At 54.6% G+C, this 9,880-nt stretch overlaps 1 protein-coding gene across 5 annotated transcripts in view; it reads left to right on the plus strand.

Annotated features, from left to right (window-relative positions):
- Window positions 1-2,207: 2,207 nt before the first annotated feature.
- The window catches only part of PRDM11 (PR/SET domain 11), a 46,893-nt gene continuing 39,220 nt past the window's right edge, over window positions 2,208-9,880 (plus strand). Inside the window, exons 1-4 of one of the 5 annotated variants that reach the window (XM_011356865.2) lie at window positions 2,208-3,059; window positions 3,656-3,780; window positions 4,117-4,220; window positions 4,818-5,080. In XM_011356865.2, the coding sequence (XP_011355167.1) occupies window positions 3,000-3,059; window positions 3,656-3,780; window positions 4,117-4,220; window positions 4,818-5,080 (552 nt within the window). In that variant the 5' untranslated portion in view covers window positions 2,208-2,999. Of the gene's footprint in view, window positions 3,060-3,655; window positions 3,781-4,116; window positions 4,221-4,817; window positions 5,081-9,880 lie in introns of those variants that run through there. The other 4 variants (XM_011356866.2, XM_011356868.2, XM_011356867.2 and 1 more) reach the window with 4 other exon arrangements.

Here is a 9,880-nt window from a genome sequence, read left to right on the forward strand (position 1 = left end):
ATTATAATTATTTCCATTTTACCAGGAAGACACTAAGGGCTGGAGAGTTTAAGTGATGTGCCCATGGTCACACAGCTCATACTTTACAACTTATTATCAGATTCAGGCTCCAGGCCTCACGAGTCTAATTCCATCACACTCACCCCCCTTGCCTGGCAGAGGTCACTGAGAGAACACCCCAAAGAGAAGAGGATTCGATATAATACCTCCACACACCTCCCCTGTCTTCCCTTTTGAGGTCTCTTTCAGAGTTGAGATTGCCATTGGGGCCAGCAGGACATATTAGAGGCAGGCAGTGAATTATGACATGGGTCATTAATTCATTTGGCAAATGTTTATTGAGAATATGCTATGGGCTGGGCAAGGCTGAAACCAGGGTAAGGCAAGCAAGTCACCTAGGGGACAAAATTTAAGGAGGCACTCACTTTCTTTCAGGTGCCATTCCTGCAAGTCGGTGCATGACCCTAAGAATGGGTGCCTCCTTCAAACTGATGCCCTAACTCCTTGATTATCTTTCACTGGTTCTGCCCTGGTACCAAGTGCTGATACAAGTGCTGGCAATTCAACGGTGAGCAAAAGGACCTGGCACCCTACCCTTGGGGAGTTTGCAATCTGTTATTGGAAACATATCAATCAAATAATCAGGCTAACAAAAGACTGTTCTAAGTGTGACAAGTACCATGAGGAAAGGGACATGAGGCTGGAGAGGGTATTATGGAGGGGGGACAGGGAAGGCTAAAGGTTGGGTAGGAGCTGCCAGCTGTGTGCAGGTGGAAGACACAGCAAGTTCAAAGGCCCTGTGGCAGGGTGGAACATGGCATAGAGGTGAGGCTAGTGGAAGGCAGAGGACCCAGAGCAGGGTAGCCCAGTGCAAAATGGTCCCAGGCAGTCTGTTTCTAATATAGTGCCACTGTGCAAATGATTAACTTAAAAAAAAAAAAATCTAATGCAGTGGAGAGAATTCAAAGCCCGCTTGCCTTAATGATGTCCCTCATACCCACCTTTCCGATCCGCTTTCTTCAGTGAGTTGTGCACAAATTGTGCCTTGCTCCCTCCAAACTCATCTTGGTCCATTTAATACAGCAAATATCTCTGACAGAATCTAATATTTGCCACATTTTCCAGATGAAGAAATGGGAGCACAGAGAAGTTAGATAACTTACCGCCTTAGTTAGCTCAGCTGCCACAACAAAATGTCACCGACTGGGTGGTTTAAACAACAGATTTTTAGTTCTCACAGTTCTGGAGGCTGCAAAGTTCAAGATAAAGGTGCTAGCTAATTCAGTTCCGGTGAAGCCTCCCTTCCTGGCTTGAAGACTGTTGGGTCTTGCCGCTGTCCTCACATGGTGAAGAGCGTGGCCTCTGGTGTCTCTTCTTTTTACAAGGGCACCAGCCCTATGGGGATCAGAGCCCCACCCTATGACCTCACTTAACCTTCTCACCTCCTCTGAATGCAGGCACACTAGGGGTTAGGGCAGCAACATGAATTGGGGGGAGGGCACGTTCAGTTTATGACACCTGCCTAGGTGTTAACACACAGCTAATCAGTGGGATTTGAATGGCAGGCATTGCTGCTCGAGCCCAGGCTCCTAACCACTAGACTTAAATGCCTCAAGATGTTTGTGTGTGAATGTTGCCATCCGAGTGAGAAGTGCTTCTCAGGGACAGGGGTGTTCGTGACTTCTTACAAATCCATAGGGTTTTGCCCCCACCTGGCAGTTGGACATGTGGTCTCTGGCCTGAACCTAGCCTAGGGCGATCCAGGTGATCCCTTTGGAAGAGGACTGGGCTAAGGGTATGGCGTGGAGGTAAATCAGACCTGAAACCTTACGCTTGAATTGGGAGTTGTTTCCAGTTTATCCAGAGGGGACCCCAGGCTCCAGACCAGAGTTCACCAGGAATGAACTGGGTGTCCTCGGGCAAGTCACTTGACACCTTCCAGCCCTAGGTTCCTGCCTTGGCGACCCCCAACCCTTGCCTTCTCACAGGGGAACTGCGGGCCATCCACGGGCTATGCTGTCGGCCAAGCACCAAACGTGAAGCCCCTGATACGCCACTGACAGACGCCCCCCCCACCCACCCCCAGGCCGCGCAGGTGTGGAAGGGGGCGGGCGTGCGAGGCGTGGCCAGCAAGTTGGGTGGCGGTGCCCGCTCTGGTGGCGCCGCAGGCCGCGCTGCAGGGGGGCTGGGTTGGCGGCGGAGGCCGGGAGGGCGCGCGGTGCGCTGCTTGCGCCTTTCGCAGACCTGCTCCTCCACCCGCCGGGCCGCGGAGCCCAGCCTTCCCTGTGCTATCACCCGCACCAGACGCCCGCCCAGCGCCCCTCGGCCCGCGCGGGGGCCGACCCCGCAGGAGGGGCTGGAATTCCTCCCAGGGGGCCCCCTCCTGCCGTCCCTTCTGGGCGCTCGCTTCCTCCCGCTCCCCGCGCGCCCCCCTCCCGGCCGCCAGCCAACTGCGTGCCCCCGGGGCCGGCAAGAAGCCACATGCCCCCCGCAAGGAATGCCGGGCCTGTCGGGCGGGGGGCGGGCGCTGGGCAGGGCCGGGCCGGGCAGGGAGCGCCCCGCCGGGAAGGTTGGTGAGAGGGAACGAGCCAGCCCGCGCCCTCCCCGGCCCCCCGGGCCGGCCCGATCACTGCATCTCACACTTTCCCCGCCTGACACGCGGACGGGACGACCCGTGAGCTCCAGGGGCTGGGGGCGCCCCGGAGGGCTGGAGCCGAGCGGCTCGGCCCGGCCCAGGCAGCCCCCGGCCCCCTCTGCGCGCCCCCGTCCCGGCCGGCTTTGAGGAGGGGGCAGGCCGTCATGTTCCCCCACACCCCTCCCCGCTGCCGCCGGCTTTGGGGCCCCGGTGGGGAGCAGGGGGCTGATTAGCCGAGGAGCAGGGGTGTGGCCAGCGGGGCCCCCGGTAGTGAGTCACACACGCCGATCGCCCAGTCCCGGGGCGAGCACGGCCCCAGCCTGAGCTGCGCGCTGCCCTGGCCCGAGAGTGCCCTGGGCTTGGCATGCGGACGCTGGGGTGCCGAGGGAGAGGCCGAGGCCCGGCGCTGTGCTGGAGGAGGGCGGTAAGCCGCGACTGGCGAGACTCCCCTAGAGAGCGCGGGGTGGGGCTTGGAGTCAGGGCCGGCCCACACCAAGCCCCCCAAGCCCCGCCTGTACCTGCTCTGAGCTGGCAAAGCGAGCCTGGCTGCATTCCCTGGCAGCCCCCGGGCGAGGGGCTGTGCAACCAGGCGCTTAGGGCCCATTTCGTCGACCCGCCCCTTCTCGGCCCCAGCTGGACTCGAGTCGATCCCTCCCCTGCTCCCCACTGCAGACTTTTGTGCTGAGGTTCCTGCGGGTTCCTCATACCCTTTGCCCTTTGGTCTTGGGTTCCAGGATGTGCTATCCAGCCCTGCCTTCTGGCCTGAGCTGACCCTGGCCCCTGACCCCATGGGGCTGGTGGCTCCAGTCGTCCCCAGGACCAGCCTGGGATAGAAATGGCATTTCCTCTTGGCTGGGCTACAGCTGTTTTTGTTGTCTGTGTTCTCAAGCGCTTCCTCTGGGGATGGTAGGGAGGGTAACCAGACTCCACAGGACCCCCGATTGCCCTCTTCACCACTCACCCCTCTTCCCCTGTCTCTTTGATCTTCTTCCTGTGCTGGTCCTGCCTTCCCGTCCCCAGGACAGAATGACTGAGAACATGAAGGAGTGCTTGGCGCAGACCAAGGCGACCGTGGGGGACATGATGACCGTGGTGAAGACAGAGGTCTGCTCACCACTCCGCGACCAGGAGTATGGCCAGCCCTGGTGAGGCCCCTGTGTGTGGACAAGAGAGGGAGAAGGGGGACGTCACTGGGCCGGGTTGATGGGAGACCCTGGGGAGAGTTCCCACTCCCTGCTCTGGGATCAGAGGTGAGGGCAAGCTCTAGAAAAACCCAAGTAGTGGCCCAGGAATGCCTGGGCCCAGGTCTCAGGACTCCTTCCTTTCCACTACCCCCTGCACAGAACCCGCAGGCTGGCCGGGACTCCCTTCCCTGCCCCACAGCCCCATGGCCTCCCGGCCAGGTTCTTGGCTTCTCCGCTCACCAGCCTCACCCTCCCTGATGCCTTCTTCGCTTTCTTTACTGGCCCTGTCCTGGCCAGCTCTAGGAGACCAGACCCCTCAGCCATGGAAGTGGAGCCCAAGAAACTGAAGGGAAAGCGTGACCTCATCATGCCCAAAAGCTTCCAGCAAGTGGACTTCTGGTGTAAGTGGAGCTTGGGGCTATTTCCTGGGCTACTCTTCCCTTCCCCCCTGACCCCTCACCCCATCTGACTTAGGGAATTTGCAGCAGTAATAATAATGATAGGCACTCACCTAATATGTACCAGACACACGTCCAGGCTGCAGGTAATCTTCCCCATTAGCCACTGAAGTGGCTGTTATTGGTCCCATTTTCCAGTTGAGGAGACTGAGGCTTGATGAGGGTTAAGGATCTTGCCTTAGGTCCCACAGTCCACCAGATGCACAGTTGCAATTTAAACCCAGACCCATCGGACTCCAGAACATACTCTTTCTTCTGCTTTTTCAGACTTGAAACAAAGGGAGCTACTGGCATCCCTACTGTTGGCAGGCCTGTCCTTGAGCCCCCAGGGAGGGTACTGGGTTATCGCTCCTGAAAACTCAGGAGCCTGCGACTGGCTGGGATGGAGCCAGGGCTAGGGTTCCGGAGAGCCATGCAGTGTGCTTCCCACTGCCCTATGCTGTCCTCAGGGCAGGCTTCCCATCAGCCCCTCAGCCTCCTCCATGGGGGTCCTACCTCCTGAAACAACTGAGGCTCTCTTTCCTCCTTCCATCCCTCCAGTCTGCGAGTCCTGCCAAGAGTACTTTGTGGATGAGTGCCCGAACCATGGTCCCCCGGTGTTTGTGTCTGACACACCGGTGCCTGTGGGCATCCCAGACCGGGCCGCCCTCACCATCCCACAGGGCATGGAGGTGGTCAAGGACGCCAGTGGGGAGAATGACGTGCGATGCATAAATGAGGTCATCCCCAAGGGCCACATCTTCGGCCCCTATGAGGGGCAGATCTCCACCCAGGACAAATCAGCTGGCTTCTTCTCCTGGCTGGTGAGTGTCCCCAGGGCTGTGCCCTTGGAGAGGGTGCTGATGAACATGGAAGGGAACCAGCAGGGGGAGCTGTCCGCTGTGGCCATCTCTCATGGACACGTGGATGATGGATCTTGCTGTCCCCTTGCCCCGGCTAAGTGACTGCACCCCTTGGTGGCTGAGGGCCATGCTAAGGAGCTCTTCTGGTGGTAGTCAGCAGAATCAGTGGTGGGGTGCTTTCCCCATGAATCCTCCCATGCGCGTCTAGCAGGCCATTCAGTGGCATTTATGGAGGGTTTACTCAAGCCCTCCTCTGGAGCAGGTGACTTGGAGCTGGAGGGATGCAGAGTATGACATTCAGCCACAAAAGGCAGTACTATCATGTGCTTGGCTAGGTGCTGGAGGTAAAAACTTCAACAAGACAGACATGGTCCCTGCCCTCAGGGAGTGGACAGTCTGATGGGGAGAGCAGGCATTGAACAAGTATGTGCACATGTGATAATTATTAATGAAGGGAGAATACAGGATTCTCTGGGAACCATGGGAGATGGCAGTGTTCATAGTATTTGGGAATTTGAGGCCCAGAGCCCAAGTTCATATGTCAGCCAGCTTTGCTATTTATTATCTAATGTGCCCTTGGACGAGTCATTTAACCTCTGTGCCTATTCTGTAACAGGATAATCATAGCTGATGGTGAAGATTAAATGAGCCAATACTGTAAAGTTCTTGGAGTTGTGCTTGCCCTTAGTAAGCATGCAGTGAATATCAGCTATTATTATTACAATTATTGTTGGCCTACATGAGGGGTTTGGGCAAGATTTCCTTTAGCCTGAGACTCGGAGAATGAGTAGCAATAGTAGAGAGGGGAAGGGAAAATGCTCCGTGCAGACAGAACAGCTGAGAGAGAGGAACTCCAAGAAGTCCGGTGTGGCGACAACAATGAGCCTGGGAGGCAGAGTGGCAAGAAATTGGCAGGAGAGGGAGGCAGGGGCCAGATCACACTGTGTCTCATAAACCAGGGTCAGTGCATCCTCTCTCCCATGGGCCAGGGGAAGCCACTGAAGCATTTCAAGCAGAGGTGTGACTCAGTTAGTTTGCAAAATGGAGAACTGGGATTCAGATGGGAGGCTGAGGTGGTGGTTTGGGTAAAGAAAGATGGTGGTTTAAACTCAAGTGCTAGGGGTGGGCACATTTGAGAGAGAGTCAGGAGGGAGAATCCCCAAGATTTACTGATGTATGGAATGTGGAGGTGAGGAAGGGGAAGAAGAATTATCAAAGATGATTCTCAGGAGTCAAACTTGAACAGAAATGGGGCGATGTGAGACAGTAGGGAAAGGCAGGCTGAGGGTAGGAAGGTCATTCATTGTGCATTAAGGAAATACTTCTTGAGGGTCTCCTTTGTGCCAGGCACGGGCTGGCCCTGGGCTACAATGGTGGGCCTGACCTCACAGAGTTTACTGTGGGGAAGAGGTAATAAATCAAAAAATAAGATAAATAAATAGAAAATTATGACTCCAAAAGGTAATAGAGAAAGTGAAGCTAGGAGAAAAATGAACAACCAAGGGAATTGGTGTGGCCAGGGGGAGGCTTCCTGATAGTTGGGCTGTGGTCGAAGGAAGAGGATGTTGACCAGGTGATTGGTGAGGGGCATCCAGATAGATGGAACAGCATGCACAGAGGCCCTGTGGCAGAAGGCAGCACAGCACGTTTAAGCATAGGAAGAAGGTCAGTGTTCCTGGAGCGCAGCCAACACAAGGGCCTGAAGGAGGAGACGGAGGCTCGGCCATATAGGCACCAGTGAGCTCGGTGGGGACTTCTGTTCTTTATTTTAAGAACTATGAGAAGTTTCACTAATGTTTTGAAAGGGTGACTGGCCACAGCCTGGAGAGCTGATGATGGGGTGGAGAGGCATTGGTCAGGAATGGATACCCACACCCCAGTTAGAGGGCTGTGGTCATTCTCTTAAGTGGACAATGATAGTGGCTTGGTTAGGGTGGAGGCAGAGACATGGAGCAAAGTAAAGATGGTTTGTGAACTGTTTCAGAGACTAAAGGAATTTGATTTAGAAATAGACTAATTGGCCTAAGTGAAGGAGAGGGAGGTGTCAGGAACAACTCCTGTAGCGTTCCTCTCCCAACAGGTCAGGAATTTCTCTTTCTCTGAGACATGGGGAATTCCAGAAGGGGACTGGGTTGAGAGAAAGATCCTGGTTTTGGTTTTGGACTTGTTGAGTTTGGAGTGACATCAAGATATCCAAGTGGTGATGTCAACTAGGTGGTTAGATATATGGGTTCAGAGCTTGGAAGCGGGGTTTGGTGATGTCACTTCATAAGCCACCTGTGCAGAGGTTGTGAGCGGTGCCGGGGCTGTGGAGGGCAGCCCCCCAGGGAGAACGAGCTGATCAAAAGCCACGTGGAAAGGGCCTAGGACTCAGTTTTGAGGACCTTCCGCCGTTAGTGATTCAGAAGGGAAATTTGGTCCTACAAGGGAGACAGAGAAAGAGCAGCCTGAGAGGCAGGAAGGCCAGAATGGCCAACAGTGTCGAATTCTGCTGAGAAGACAAGCAAGAGAAGGGCTTAAAAGTACCTGTGGGATTTAGTGCCAGGGAAGTCATTGGAGACTTTAGTAGGAGCTGTTACCGTAAGCCAGTAGTTCTCAACCCGGAGCGATTCACTCCCACCGCTCCCCCACCACTGGCACATTTGGCAGAGTCTGGAGACATTTTTGGCCATCACAACTTGGGATGGAGATGTGCTACTGGCAGCTAGAAAGTAGAGGCCAGGGATGCCGCTCAACCTTTTATAATGCACAAGACAGCCTCCCACGACCAAGAACGATTGGGCCTCAATTGTCAATAGTACTGTGAGATACTGCAGAAGAGCGATGAGATGGAAACCTTATTAGAACGGAGGTGATCCATATAGTCAGATGGGGAGAGCAGGCATTGAACAAGTATGTGCACATGTGATAATTATTAATGATTAGAGATGAGGAGGAGAGGAGAGAGGTAGGGGGTTGGAAGGCTGATGGCCGGAGGAAGACATGGGGTCAAGGGAGTTTGTTAATGAGAGAGACTTTAACATCCTCAGAAGGCCCAGTGGGAGGAGTCCTGCTGAAGAAATGGTTGAATACAGAGTGGAGATAAAGCATGGAATAAGCTTTTATATTACCCGAGGAGGTAATACAGTTGGAGACATGGGATATGGAGAGAAGGCGGGTCAACATTTTTCTGTCACTGGAGGGATATCCAAAAGGCTTGGAGCAGATGGAGGGGGTGAAGTATAGTAGGGCCAAATAATATCCCGCCCCTCCCCCGCAAAGGATGTCCATGTACTGATTCCTGGAACCTGTGACTATGTTATCTTATATGGCTAAAAGGACTTTGCATCTGTGATGTTACTTAAGAATCAGAAGATGGAGAAATTGTCTTGGATTATTGGGGCGGGCCCAATTTAATTGCAAGCATGTTTATGAGAGGCAGGCAGAGGCAAGAGAGTCAGGGTCAGAGAGAAAAGATAGAAAGATGCTTTCCTCTTGGCCTTGAAGATGGAGGACGGAGCCAGGAGCCAAGGAAGGCAGGCGGTCTTCCTTAGAAGCCAGCAAATAGGTTCTTCCTTAGAGCCCAGAAAGAACCCAGCTTTGCCGACATCTTGATTTTAGGACTTCTGACCTCCCAAATTGTAAGTTAATAAATTTGTGTCATTTTAAGCTACTGTGTTTGTGGCACTTTGTTTCGGCAGCGATAGGAAATTCACGTAGTAGGCTTATGTGTTTGGGGGGGGACATCTGCTCAAATGTGTGGAGAGGTGCAGAGAGGTGGCTTGAGACTGAGGAGAATGGAGAAAGTGAGTTCAGGTTGGGGGGAGTAGAGTTCGAGGTGCCCGCGAGATGCCCAGGTGGAGCTGCTCAGAGGCTCATTGGTGCGTGTGGGTCTGCAGCCCAGGGCGGAAGCCTGGATGTAGGGAAAACTAAGCATATAAGTTTATGCACCCAAAGCCCTGGGAAGGGACGGGCGGTGGGGTCAGTGCTGCGGAGGGTGAGACTCTTGAGGACCGAGAGCTGCTTGGCTCAGGTCTCGGTGTCCTGGCAGGGACAATTTCACAGTGAAAGCCCCATTGCCATGGACTGGGGTGTGAGTGGGAGAGGAGAGGGGCCCAGCGAGGGTAGCTGGCTCGTTTTAGAAGTCTGGCTGCTCACCCAGCAGTTGTTCTGTGCTGGGTGCTTACCGCATTCCTCCTCACAATAGTCCCGCAGTTGGAGGTTGCTGCCCCTCTGGTTCAGGTGACGGAACCAGGGACCGAAGAGGTTAAGCAGCCCCGACTCCCATAGCTGATACAGGGTAGACTTGGGCTCCTTCAGAGATAGCGCCTCTCCATTATGCCAGGGGGCTTTAAGGAGTTCTTTTACGGAGAGACAGATATGACTAAAGAAGTGGAGCAATGAATTTGGTGATGTGTCCACCCTCACAGACACAGAGCCACTCCGAAGCCACTAACTAGGTCCTGAGGCGGGAGCTCTGGGTGTAACAGAAAAGCATGAGGTTGAAGGAACATGTGAAGGCTTTGGCCTTTGCGATCCACAGGTTCCCTGTTCTTCGGGAGCCTGTGGTACAGCTACGGGCCAAGGTGGGTGGAAGGGGAGGAGGCTTATTCCCAACCAAGCAGTAGGGAGGCAGAGTGTTGCTGGTGATTGTAATGCTGCAGAAGGCTCTAGGAACAGGGAGAGGGGAATTGGTTTTGGCTGGGCGGACTGGAGATGGGTCTTGAGGATGGGTAAAAGTTCAGTGGAGGAGGGTGACATGACGGCTTCTCAGCCTGTGGG

The sequence above is a fragment of the Pteropus vampyrus genome, unplaced genomic scaffold (assembly GCF_000151845.1).
Source record: "Pteropus vampyrus isolate Shadow unplaced genomic scaffold, Pvam_2.0 Scaffold31, whole genome shotgun sequence".
NCBI lineage: Eukaryota > Metazoa > Chordata > Mammalia > Chiroptera > Pteropodidae > Pteropus > Pteropus vampyrus.